The sequence below is a fragment of the Pollachius pollachius genome (assembly GCF_949987615.1).
Source record: "Pollachius pollachius genome assembly, chromosome: 8".
Classification (NCBI taxonomy): domain Eukaryota; kingdom Metazoa; phylum Chordata; class Actinopteri; order Gadiformes; family Gadidae; genus Pollachius; species Pollachius pollachius.
In genome coordinates this window covers 16,578,291-16,592,447 of record NC_136941.1, presented here as the reverse complement: position 1 = coordinate 16,592,447, position 14,157 = coordinate 16,578,291, and the positions used below count along the sequence as shown (strand labels likewise).

Below are 14,157 nucleotides of genomic sequence, written 5' to 3'. Positions count from 1 at the left end.
GAGAGACCGGGCTCCTCAGAAAAGACACCTGGCTCCGCAGGAGAGAGACACCTGGCTCCTCAGGAGAGACACCTGGCTCCTCAGAAGAGAGACCTGGCTCCTCAGAAGAGAGACCTGGCTCCTCAGGAGAGAGACCTAGCTCCTCAGGAGAGAGACCTGGCTCCTCAGAAGAGAGACCTGGCTCCTCAGAAGAGACACCTGGCTCCTCAGAAGAGACACCTGGCTCCTCAGAAGAGAGACTGGGCTCCTCAGAAGAGAGACCTGGCTCCTCAGGGGAGAGACCTGGCTCCTCAGGGGAGAGACCTGGCTCCTAAAAAGAGAGACCTAGCTCCTCAGGAGAGAGACCTGGCTCCTCAGAAGAGAGACCTGGCTCCTCAAAAGAGACACCTGGCTCCTAAGAAGAGAGACCTGGCTCCTCAGGAGAGAGACCTCGCTCCTCAGAAGAGAGACTTAGCTCCTCAGGAGAGAGACCTGGCTCCTCAGAAGAGAGACCGGGCTCCTAAGAAGAGACACCTGGTTCCTAAGAAGAGAGACCTGGCTCCTCAGGAGAGAGACCTGGCTCCTCAGGAGAGACACCTGGCTTCTCAGAAGAGAGACCTGGCTCCTCAGAAGAGAGACCTGGCTCCTCAGGAGAGACACCTGGCTCCTCAGGAGAGAGACCTGGCTCCTCAGGAGAGAGACCTCGCTCCTCAGAAGAGAGACCGGGCTCCTCAGAAGAGACACCTGGCTCCTCAGAAGAGACACCTGGCTCCTCACGAGAGAGACCGGGCTCCTAAGAAGAGAGACCTGGCTCCTCAGGAGAGACCTCGCTCCTCAGAAGAGAGACCGGGCTCCTCAGAAGGGAGACCGGGCTCCTCACGAGAGAGACCTGGCTCCTCAGAAGAGAGACCTGGCTCCTCAGGAGAGAGACCTGGCTCCTCAGGAGAAAGACCTAGCTCCTCACGAGAGAGACCGGGCTCCTCAGAAAAGACACCTGGCTCCGCAGGAGAGAGACACCTGGCTCCTCAGGAGAGACACCTGGCTCCTCAGAAGAGAGACCTGGCTCCTCAGAAGAGAGACCTGGCTCCTCAGGAGAGAGACCTCGCTCCTCAGAAGAGACACCTGGCTCCTCAGAAGATAGGCCTGGCTCCTCAGGAGAGAGACCTAGCTCCTCAGGAGAGAGACCTGGCTCCTCAGAAGAGAGACCTGGCTCCTCAGAAGAGACACCTGGCTCCTCAGAAGAGACACCTGGCTCCTCAGAAGAGAGACTGGGCTCCTCAGAAGAGAGACCTGGCTCCTCAGAAGAGACACCTGGCTCCTCAGAAGAGACACCTGGCTCCTAAGAAGAGAGACCTGGCTCCTCAGGAGAGAGACCTCGCTCCTCAGAAGAGAGACCTGGCTCCTCAGAAGAGACACCTGGCTCCTCAGAAGAGACACCTGGCTGCTAAGAAGAGACACCTGGCTCCATGTCCCCAACACCTACAGGAGGTGGTCATTATCGGCACAGGGATATCGTTGCTTGGGTTAATGAGTTATTGGAGAAAGAGGAAATACTTTCACACAGGCGTGATGCGCTGATTGATGACACCGTGGCGCTCCGTGTCACACGGTCCACGCAGGCCCTTAGAAATGCACAGCATGGGCCCCGTCCCCGTACATATCTCACGGCATTCATTCCTTCTTATCGACGGCAAACAAAGGCGACGCCGGCGTAATTAACTGTGCTGCCTGTATGTCATAAACATTGCGCGGCAGGGCCCGGGGGGAAAAACGCACAGTGAACGTTACATCCACTTCCTGCTTTGGAGGAGCGGCGGTGTAGCCCTGTGTTTGGGATTCACCGACAGGTGTTCGATCGTAACATGACGTACTTTTTCCGTGTATTTGTGTGTTTTATTGGGCTGGTAGAATGTCGTCGGCCTAGTCTGGCGGGAAACATATCTGACTGCAAAAAAATGTCCCCAGCTCGCTAGGATAATTAGAGCAAACCTTCCCGTTATCGCTCCCTGTGGTTTTCACATAGCAGCCTCCTGATAACTTCAGAGCGTATCTTGTTTCAATAGAGACCAACTGCTTCACATCAGTTACGGTGGCTAAACGGACTGCAGTCACCGCTACAACAACACCAATCACCACCACCCCTCCCTGGGAGGAAAGTACAAAGCGTGCCTTGTGTGAGAGCACAGAGGCCAGGGTGACACTGTTTTATATCATCATCCTCCCGTTGTCACACACACAGTCAAACACACACACACACACACACAAACACGCAAGAGCACGCACACACTGTACAGCCACACACAGACCAATACGCATACACACACACACACACACACAGACACATACACAAACATGCAAGAGCATACACACACACTGTATAGCCCCACACGACTGTATCCAAAAAGGTGTGCATGTGTGTGTCTCCATTCATGTCCAAACACACAAACAAATTCATGGCTGAATGTATTCATACATTCTTCACACTTCGGTTATGCATTTGAACTCGCACTCCAAATCCGACTGTGGGACTTCTCGCTACATAATAATGTCTCCCATAAAAGTCACAAGAAGACCCTGTCATGGTCAAACAGACTGCTACTTCCTGATTGGTCATCCGATGAGATCACCCTTTTGCACAAGCTCGGGTGTGCACACAGACACGGTGAACAATTAAATGACAGTTACATTAATCAGACGCTTTTAACCAATGCGACTTACAACAGTTCATACGCACATTAACACATGTCGGAGTCAACCACGCAAGGCTCGACGCTCAAGGAGGAGCCGGGGGTCGAACTAGCAACCTCCTGGCTACAAGTCATCCCGCCCTTCCCCCTGAGCTAAGCCAACCCTTAACAGAAAGACGGACAGACGGACAGCGCCCTGCCCCCTCACCTGCTTCCAGAGGAAGACGTCCTCCTGGTTCAGCTGCCAGGTGGTGACCACGTGGATGACGGACAGCAGCGCCCCGCTGAGCACGGCCGCCCGCATGCGCACGGGCAGCAGCGTGTAGATGATGTAGATGAAGAACACGGACCACCAGATGCCCTCGGAGGCGCTGCGCGGCGCCACCGTCAGCACGCCCAGGACCTGCACCGCCACCAGCACGCCGATCACCAGGTAGTTCACCACCCACATGTAGTCCTGGTGGAAGCCGTTGCGGTTGCACACCACCATGAGCGCCAGGAACAGCGCCATGGCGACGGACAGCACCGAGGCGTAGGCCACGTGGGGCGCGGCGCGCGGCGCCACGTGCACACAGTGGAAGGTCAGCATCACGCCGCACACGACGACCAGCACGCCCATCAGCATGGTCAGCGAGCTCTGGTTCAGCCGGAAGAAGTAGCGCTGGTACAGCCGCTCCAGCTTGCGCGACTGGAACTTCTTGGACTGGAACACGCGCATCACGCGCAGCCAGCAGTCGGCCGCGCTCACCACCCCGCCGCCGGCCCCGCCCTCGTCCCCCACCTCCCCGCTGCCGCCGTTGCACCCGCCCTTGCGGCCCCCCTTCCGCTCCCCGTCCTCGAAGCCCAGGTCCACTGACTTGAGGCCCACGCCCTCGCCGGCGGCCCCGCCCCTTTTGCCGTAGTGGTCCTCCTGCCAGCCGCAGCGGTGGCCGAAGTTGCCCCCGCCGCCCATCGTCCCGGCTACGGCGACGCCGCCGCCGCGGGGCTGCTGGGGGAGGGGGGCGCCGGAGGGGGGGTCCATGGCGTCTGGGTCCCGCAGGCAGCTCATGTAGCGGGGGTTGCAGAGGGATGAGCCGCCCTTCCGCTTGGACTTCTTGCCATTGCGCTCCCCCCACGCGGTCTTGCGGTCGTCCACTCTGGCGACTAGGAAGCCACTAAACCAGGACATTCTGTGGCGGGGGGGGTGGAGAGAGAGAGAGAGAGCAGAGGGGGGCTTAGAGGAAGAGCAGGTACTAAAGGCATGCAGCAACATACAGCTGGGGGTCCCAGATGTTCAGACACTGTTTACATCTGAGGAGGGCTTTAACTGGGTGGCTTCTACAGTCGTTTTTTCAAGCTGTGTGGAATCTACAAGTGGCTAGCATTTCTTTCTTTGTCGAGAAGGAAACAAACAGAAGAATCTATGGCTGTGTTCACAGTATGGAACTCAACCCACATTTCTGAATGATTGAGAAGGCTGTTGATATATTTGCAGCGACACTTCGACACATCCTCTGGTCCTCAGTTCATCTAACGCTGAACGCCCTCAGATCCTACCTGCGTTATCCTCGCCCATGCGTCTACGTTGAAGGATCCCAGGCGGCACTAAGAGCCCCTGAATACTAAAGCGATACCCGGGCCGTGTCTGACCGACCACTGGCCAGGCGACTCCCCAGACACACACAACATACCGGGGGACGGGGGGAGGGACAGTACCTGTTGGGGATCGCGTGCCCGCTGCCGCCCGTCGTTCTCCGGCCGGTCCTCTCATTTATCCCTCTGGGCAGATGTTAGGGTAACGAGAGCAGTGGGTGGTGCGTCTTTGTAGCTCAGACCCGGGCGCGAGGACACCTCACGCCAACCCCAGAGCCAGCGGTGGGAGACAGAAGGTTAATGAGGAGGCTGGCCCCCTGCGCCACATCTAGCTCCGAGGCCCCCACTCGCTCTGGTGGGGAGAGACCAGAGACAACAACACAACATGAAGATCCTCTCGGCCTATCAGATCAGGACGAAAGGCACGGCCGTCTTCCGTGGCCACCCCTTTCAGATCGTTTATAAACTGTTATCAAAGCGGATGTGTTCCCCCTGGAAATGAAGTACAGCTTCCTAACTTGGCCGGATGTCATTCATGAATGGGAAAAGTTTTTACGGCATAGCAACACATTTCCTGGAGATGATTTCCTTTGTTTTTCTTGTTTCATCACACAAAACGGGAGGGATGGGCAGCACACAAAACGTCCGGGATGGGTAATACACCGACATAACACCAGGAAATCAGACTGTGTTCTTAGAAAACACACAGTATATTAAGCTAATTCAACTTAACGGCACACGTGATACGTGATAAGTATTGTCCACAAATCATATAAACACGTGACACCCTTGTAGTTTTTTAAGGACCTTGGTCTCATGCACCTTATATTCACTAGTGTGGTCAAGATTGAAGCCTATAGAATGTGCTGTATCGTTTATTTTGCCTGCTGTATTATGAAATATATGCGTATGATTCATGATTCTTGCTACACGGCAGATGTCATTTTATGGAACCCATCATGTTATTATTTCATCGGAGTAGCAGTTTTGTGTTGTTGTTCTCGTACAGAGCAATACCTCGGTTATCATCGGACGTTACAGGACCCCAAATTATGACCGGACCTCCAATTAGTGAAGACACAAACACAACCAACTAATAGGCTTCCATGTATTCATTTATTTATTTATCGGACGGAGAGCGTGAACAGACGCTCGAATCGGAGAGCATGCTGCGTTATTAAAGCAAAAAAGAAAAATCGCTGTTGCTTCGTCTCCATTCAATGTTATTGCTCAGACAGGATCAGGTCGATTTCAATACGGAGCACCTCGAGGCTCATCCCAAAACCAACGCGTCCCCCATTCCCACGCACAAGGTCGACAATCGCAACGCGTTTTTACCCCCGTTGCAAATGTCGTGGTGGTTGTTGCATGTCGGCTGTGTTTGCTCGCCTGCTCTCGGCTGCAGTCTGATCTGAGGTCTCCTCGCTAGCGCTTGCAAAGGGAGGGAGAGGAAAGGGGAAAGGCTATTGAGTGGACATTTTCAACTGTATAGCAGGACACACACACGCGCACACACACGAATGTATACGCACGCATGCACTCTCTCTCACACACACACACACACACACACACACACACACACACACACACACACACACACACACACTAGATCCACAAACCATCCTAGCATAAGGCAGTCGTTGGTAGGCTTTGCTCTTCATCATATGTAGGCTTCGTAGGCAGTGAGGGAATGCAGTCCCATCGCTTTATCACTTGTCTATAGACTACAAGGAGGGGGAGGGCAAGCCACTGCAAATAACTAACCCGTAAGATGTTGGTGCTGCTGGCATATTTTTTGATTGTGTTTCAACCATTTGCAATACAACATACCATTCCATGCAGAGGCCTTGCCCGCGTTCAGAGAGCGTAGGCTCCTCGTTACATAACAGGATGGCCTCTGTGTGTGACTACTATAGCGGGGAAACAACCCTGTGGTGGCCATCAGCGTCCACTGCTCCAACTTGGACGCATAGCCTGCAACATGTCAAAATGAAAGCTGATTCCGTTAGTGTTTTTTTTTTTTTTACCATCATGAGCCAACGATGCAGGCGCAGGCAGCTTGAGAAAACGTGCCTGTGTCACATTCCACAGCATCCATTAGCGGATGGGTCAGGAATGAGGGACGCTGAGCCTTATTTATAAACACGTCTCTGAAGTAATGTCATTGAAACGGTACCGATTCGAGCATCGGGACGTTAAGTAGGCCCACGGTCTGCAACGAATAGAGACCAGAGATGCAACGGTGTTTACGAAACGGCCATGATGTTTGTTTGCTTAAATAATGGAAAATAAACGCGACTGATCGGATGCATGTAATGCGTCGCCAATCAGAAACGTGTAACTGAGCATCAGTGGAAAGCATGCAGGGCTCTTCTTCCTCTGCTGCCGCTGGGAACAGAGATGGCGCGCGGCTGGATTGGGCATTGTAATCATTTTCATGAATACCCACTTGGACCAAACGATCCACTGACATAAGCATATAGGCCTATAACAGTTCCCCCAACAACAGCATCCAGACGGACGTTTGACAACATACATGTGGGCCTGCAGTGCACCAGAAGCACTGGCTGCTCATGTACTCGGACTCACCGTGAACATCTTCCTCTTGTTTTCAAACGAGACCGCATGAGACCATCCGATCGCGGGAGAGACAGGCCCGGGTCGGCACGCTGCGTCGGGGACGTTCACAGTGGCGAGGGGTGGTGGAGCGATCCGAATTAAACGGAGAATCCAGTAAGCTGCTGGTTCTCTCTCTCTCTCTCTCTCTCTCTCTCTCTCTCTCTCTCTCTCTCTCTCTCTCTCTCTCTCTCTCTCTCTCTCTCTCTCTCTTCTCTCTCTCTCTCTCTCTCTCTCTCTCTCTCTCTCTCTCTCTCTCTCTCTCTCTCTCTCTCTCTCTCTCTCTCTCTCTCTCTCAGACGCGCCGCCGTCGCTCACACGCTATACTAGTCCCACTTTTAGCAACTCCATGCTCCCTCTGGTGGTCGAGGCGGGTACTGCGGAAAGCCCAGGACCACAGCATAATTGTTATATAGATCGACCCTATGAATTGTCAAGTATTATGGGCTCTCTCATTGCATGTGTTATGATTTCAATCACATATGATAACATTACATGTTGTGCACTACAAACACATTCGAATTCAACTCTGTAAACATATAAAATATACGCATTATAATAGCCGCAATGACTATCCCCTAAAGGAGAAAATGTTAAATTTACACAAGGAACCAACTATATATCAGTCAGTATATTATTTTCTTCTGAATGAGTTGCGATGGTTAGATAATTTGCAAAGAGGAAAATACATCCCTTATTACCGATCACACCAGGTCAATAACATTTTCAATTTAATTCATTTGAAACGACTGCCACTTCTTCTACGCTGAAACATGGATTCAATTTTGGCGAGAGGAAGAGAAACGGTCGAGTAAATAAACTGGTGTTTGCCCAGGGCTCAGCCCTCTCTTTATTTCTATGTTTCTCTGCCACCAAGCAGGGACCTACGCTATTCTACTATAATCTCTTCTACATTCTATTATATTAAATTGTATGCTAATATATTCTACTCTGTTCTATTCAATTATGTTTTTCTATTCTATTCTATTGTTTTATATATTATATTATATGCATTTATATTCTGTTTTATTGTATTCTAGGTGTTTCTTGTATTATAATATATTATACGTTTTTCTATTATTTTATAATCTGTTTTATTATTTTACCCTCTTTATTTGTAAAAAGTTGCAAAGGAATACAGTCCAATACAAGAGGAAAAGTTGCGATATTACTTTTATATAACCACACAGTGACTGGATGGAGCCTATAGCCGAGGCAAGGTGGGAGGAGGCGAAACATAACAAACGGCAAGCAGCCAACGAGAGGGTTGGAGGAGGAGAGAGAGAGAGAGAGAGAGAGAGAGAGAGAGAGAGAGAGAGAGAGAGAGAGAGAGAGAGAGAGAGAGAGAGAGAGAGAGAGCGATCTCAGTGGGTTCGAGAGAGGGAGAGCCAGTGTGGGAGTACACAGTCCACAGGCCTGGGCTTTTGCATCGGGCTCTGCGCGCGAACGACGATGCGTCTAGACCTCCTCGGTGATTTCAGCCTCCCGTTCCCCCTCACTCAGTGACAGACGGTCTCCCCTCGCATCGGGACGTTTTGAGGTGTATTGTAGCGTTGAGGTGTCTTGTGCGTCACCACGCATGAACATCGCGGAGGTTTGTCCGCGTCTGCTCTCTCATCTCCTCCTCTCCTCCTCGACTGCATATCGATGTGTTTGGATCCCTTGTTTCTCGATGTGCATCCCGCCTCCCCACGTCCCCAATAGATGGTGCAAGTCAAAATGTCAAAATCTCCAGTAGACCCTGTAACTGGTGCTGAGACCACCGGCCCCCAGTCCCACTATTTCCAGGTAAGCGTGTGGATGGATTCCTCATGAGCCGCCGGAGGTGTCTGTCGACACAATCCGGTCCATGCTACTTGTTGTTGGAGAGGAAGACTGAGCTACTTTTTTTTTCCGTGCCTTCGAGATCGCGGGTTAAACAGATTGGTAGCACCACGTCTTGGATCAGGATGAGGAACAATATGCATGGTTTGATTGTGTTAATGCCATGGCATACGGCCATGAGATAGAGTATCCTACCACCTCGTTGGATCTATATTTGTTCCTCTTTGAATCGCATCTCAGGCCGTGTCGATTCTGCATTGAACATTTATTATTTATTTCAACGTGTCCCCTCTAAAGCAAACGGATTATTAAATTAATACAATGAATAAGAGCGCCTGTGATGATTGGCCTGAAAGTGTAAACATGAGTTGTACTCACCTGTAGCCTATTTTTATACAAGGCCTTAGCGAACACTGCCAATTGAGTCAATACGGAATTTACACTGCTATATATATATAAATAATATGGATGTCTATGAGGATTCGTAGAGCTATATCGATAATTTGCATATCAGCTTTCTTCATCATCATGCATAATATTCCCCATAGAATGTACCCCCTCAACCTCCGGGTTGGACGGACCAATATATTAGGCCTATTGCCCAAAACTTGATGTATCTATCCATCTGTCTATCTATCTATCTATCTATCTATCTATCGATCGATCTATCGATCTATCTATCTATCTAACTGTCCGTTGGTCATTTTGTCCTTCCGTCCGTCCGTCCGTCCGTCCGCCAGCTTGGTTAAACTCATGCCCTTCCATGTATGTTGTTTTCCAGATACCCAGAAAGTTACCTAAAAGGAAGAGTCGTTTCAAACGTTCAGATGGCAGCACGTCTTCTGACACCACCTCCAGCTTCATCAAACGCCAGGTATCTCCTCAGCTCTCTTCTACTGTTTCGCTTCATCCTTCTTTGGACATGTATTTAAACCCTACTGTATTGACCACATTGTGGAAGTGTCTGGTGGCAGACCACTGATGAGTTTCGACCATAGCAATGCTGGCTGACTGGTGCTGGATTAGATAAAACCATTTGGGCCCAGAATACGCTGTCTTGCTTCCGGTAAAAAAAACGAAAAAACAACAACATTTGTCTTTATGTTATATAAATGGCTGTTGATGGCTGATTGTTGATGATGTTGTTGCATTATTTGAACCAGAATGGCTTACGGATGAGATTGCTGTTGAATACAAATTGAATCAAATAGAATACAATTTGAGGAGTCTTCAGGTCAAATTGCTTAAACTTCTTGCCATTTGAGTTGATGTACAAACACATTGGCCCATTACAGGTCAAGGACAGAAGAATTCTCTACTGTCTGGGGGGGGGGGGGGGGCGGGTACTTGGACATACTAACATACTTGGAGGTATCTGATAAGTATCTTATGCATTGCTGTTTCTCTGCCACGGTTGCAGTTATAACTTTGTCCAGCAGAGTGCAGTAGGCTCCTTGAAGGAAGCAATATGTTCTATTGAAATCCCAAGCCAGCCTAGATTTTTAATTAATGCTTTCAGGTCAAGGAAGCATCCAGGCTAAGATGTGCTGTAATTGAAAAAGTAAAATCTCTGAAACTGAACCAATTAAATAGAATTGAACGTGAATATTGTTTGAACACCCTGCATGTCCAAATTCGATAATGAAAATAATTTAAAGACGTGTGTTTAGTGTTTATAGTAACAGCATTCATCACTAATAGTCAAATGTAAAATCGATTCGATTCAATATCTTTGTCAGATGATAAAAGATATTCTTTGAGCATCAAGCCAGTACTGAGGGGTAGTGGCGGACCCATCAGCCACATCCACGCACCCGCTTACCATTTAGAATGAACAGACAGTGTGTCCATGCGACAGCAGTATGTGAATGGGCAGCCAAGCGTCTTGGTTAAGGTCATCGACTCCCAACCGAGAGGCACACAACAACCGACCTGCTCATTCTTTGAATGAGACGCCTCAGCCCCCACCTGCATCTCAATTGAGCTTTGATACACTCTATCCCCATGGCTTGAAGTTTATGCCCCGTTATAGGCTGCCCGTCCTCTGCATGGGGTGGACGAGTTCTCCCCTGGATGGTGGCATTTGTTTCCCCTCTCTTTGTTTCCCTCCACTGACAACTGAGGCCCGTAAAACGTAATGCCGATACTATATGTGTGTGCGTGGATGCGTGTGTGTGTGTGTGTGTGTGTGTGTGTGTATGTGTGTGTGTGTGTGTATAGCCTGTGTTGGGGTATAGGATGGTTCCCTGCCTATGATGTGATACGTAAATGGGGGAAAGATGTGCCACAAGATAACAGGCCTGAATGACCTGGCTGACTGGTAACAGGTGAGGACCACTCAGGACTAAGGCTCAGTTTTTATACTGGACTCCCAGCATCCTTCCATGCATTGGGAGTTCCAGCGACTGCCATCAGGGTTGAGCTTAGACACCTTTATGCCAGTATGAACTTTTTCAACAAACTGTAAAGCGACGGGACCCTAGTCTTCTTTGCTTCAGCTGCTTGACGGTGACAGTGTGAGAGAAATGCTATACGTGTGCAGCATTGATACGTATCGTTCATGCGAAGAAAACTGAGTTAAAGTAATGCAATGATGGAGGAAACGCTAGTGATCTCGTTCAGTGGGGGGGGGGGGGGGGGGGGGGGTCAGTATGGATTTTTCCCATTATGTGATGTCAAAGAGATGCATGAATCTCATCCGCGGGCCTTTTGGCAGGAGGGAGATGTGGCGCGTTCCTCGGCTGCTCTCTCACACACACACACCCACCACACACACCTTCATCTCTGTGTGCAGCGAGCAGAGGACACGCGCTAAGAGACTCGAGGAGCATCCCACTGTGCTGCACTACTGCATAGGTGTTGCATGGGCTGTAGCGGCTGATGTGAGGAAACAGAAAGTTTCTGCTGCTTGGAGACTGGGGTGGGGTTCCCAGAGCAGCGGAGTATGACTCACTCCTGCAGTGGAATAAAGGAGCTGAACGCTGCCATAGCAATAGATGTATGTATAAGACATCAGCCCGCTCTGTGGGTGTGTGTGAGTGACTGTGTGTTTGTGTTTGTGTGTCCGTGTGTGTGTGTGGAGGGGGATTTGCTCTTCAGAACCCCCCAGCCCAAATAACCTGCTTGTGGAACTATAGTTTGCCCCCGATTGTTAAAGATGAAGTTTCCTCGAGCCGCGAGTCTGCAAAGACTGGGCGTGATCGAGTATTGGGGGTAGAGAGAGGGAGAGGGAGGGAGAGAGAGAGAGAGTGAGAGAGAGAGAGAGAGAGAGAGATGCTTAGAAATAGAGAGAGAGAGAGAGAGATGCTTAGAAATAGAGAGAGAGAGAGAGAGAGGTAGATCTGATCAAGGGGGGAGGGTTGATTATTCTGTTGCGCCAGAAGCAGTTCCTATACGTGTGAGCTGGAGATGTTGAAGGGATTGTAGCGTGTGTTTGTGTTTTGTGTGTGTGACTCAGTGATAGCAGGGTGTTTAGGGTGTGGGCTCAGTGTAAGTCCTTCCTGGGATATGAGGTGCAGCACATAGTCTGAAGGAGACGGATCAAGCAGTCGCAGCACTCCACTGAGTAAGTACAGACGAGTCCCAGGTGATCCGCTCCTGTGCTCTCATTCTCTCTCTCTCTCTGTCTCCATCTCTCTCCTTTACTGGGGGAAATTACCTCCTTTCCCACTCGCTGCCGTCCTTCCTCGACCTCTCTGATCGCCGACGTGCGTGGTGTCGTCGCTCGTCGTCGCACTTCCTCGCTTGTTGTTTATTTACCTCGTCACGCGCCCTGGGTTCCACTGCTGCGCCTCCTCGCTAGTTGTTTGGGTTCTCCTTTGTCGTCCTCCTCTCCTGTTTGCTGGATCGTTAATTCTCCTGGGGGTTTATCGCTGGGTCAGTGTGCTGCAGTCTGAGCAGCCACACCATCGTTTGGTATTCCTCGGGTCCTTGTCCTTTTGCTACCCTTTCTTGGTACATTTGATTTACATATTTCTCAGCTCACAACAGAAACCTGAGCGAGATTGATCCCGGAAATTCTTGGGATTGCTGAAGTTTACAATCTTCAGAAAATGGCAGGAAAAATATTCAGCATTTGGTTTTATTTAATTCAATACTCTATTACCTATTTAGAACAAAGTCTGAGAAAAATAAAGTGTGTGTTTGTGTTTGTGTTTGTGCGTGTGTACCTGTAAGAGTGTGCGTGTGGTACGTGTTGGTACGTGCGTCTCCACCGTTCAACACACTGTGTGCTGCAGTGTAAAGAATGATTTGATCATTTCAGCAAGTCTTGGCGGCAGCCAGCAGGTTCTGACTGGGAGTTTATTATTAATAGGAAACGTTTGTGTTCAGACCTCTGGGCCACATGCTGTTGTATTTCCTCTGCACATCGCCTCCTGTTGTTATTGCAGCTCCTTATTTTCCTATACTGTCCCACAAATAAAGGCCGCCATACACTGGGGTAACATGCAGTGTCTACCGTGTATTGTTATTCTGCGCAGCAAACAAGGACATCACAGGATATACAGTATGTACTCAGTGTTGGTAAAATACCCTAATCCAAACAATTGAACCATGTTTTTGGTATGCATGAATTGCTAAAGCTAAATGGTCAGCTAAATAAGGAACAAAACTGAAAAACAAAACAGCTCTGTGAGTGCTTTTAAATCTATTTTTTAAGACAACAATAGAATACTACTGGCACTCGACTGAAGGTGAGCACCATGCACAGGTCTGTGAAGCAGAAACAATGTTCCGGTGTAGTGTACTGGACGTATAGCTAGCTTTACACACCGTCAGGGGGGTCTTCGACCTTCTGGTCACCTGTTCCAAAGCACTTATAGATTACATTTAAAGATAAATATTGGATGGCAATTCAACCGAGACTGCAGAAAGACATCTCTGCGCAAAGCAGGTGAGGCTAACGGCCATTCTCTATTTGTCTATGGCTTAACAACTTGCAAAGTTTGTGACACACTTGTTTGATATGCACATGGAAATGGCATGTGGACATTTTTTGCCTGCATTTGCCGCAATGAAACTTGTCTTCCACTGCAGGCTATAGTATGGAAGACAAAGAGAGCATGCCCATAGGAAGCTGTACACCACATAGGTATGCTTGTGGTCGCAATTGATTAATTGACCTCTCTCCCTTTCCCTTTCTCTCATCCTCCCCCCATCCCTTTCATGTTCGCCGCTGCTGTCTCTCCTGCCGTCTGTTGCACGTCTCTGGGGCTGAGCTCTGGTTCCTCCAGTGCTTCTTCTGTGCTGACAGATTCAGGCCTGGGAGCCTGTAAAGGGTCCAAATAGAGACACACACACACACACACACACACACACACACACACACACACACACACACCCATACATGCAGGCGTGCACACCAACAAGAAAACAAACACACACACACATTCTCACACACACATACATACTCACACACACATGCATGCACACATGCACGCATACACACAAACATGCACGCATACAAACACATACACAT

The 14,157-nt window shown here is 49.7% G+C and overlaps 1 protein-coding gene across 1 annotated transcript in view; it reads right to left on the bottom strand.

Moving 5' to 3' along the window:
* The window catches only part of LOC307079547 (adenylate cyclase type 6-like), a 36,114-nt gene extending 29,169 nt beyond the window's left edge, over positions 1–6,945 (bottom strand). Inside the window, exons 1-3 of the mRNA XM_079741959.1 lie at positions 6,828–6,945; positions 4,362–4,590; positions 2,875–3,835 (exon numbers count right to left, since the gene is read on the bottom strand). Coding sequence (XP_079598085.1) covers positions 2,875–3,834 — 960 coding nt within the window. The 5' untranslated portion in view covers position 3,835; positions 4,362–4,590; positions 6,828–6,945. The remainder of the gene's footprint in view (positions 1–2,874; positions 3,836–4,361; positions 4,591–6,827) is intronic.
* Between the last annotated feature and the right edge of the window lie 7,212 nt (positions 6,946–14,157).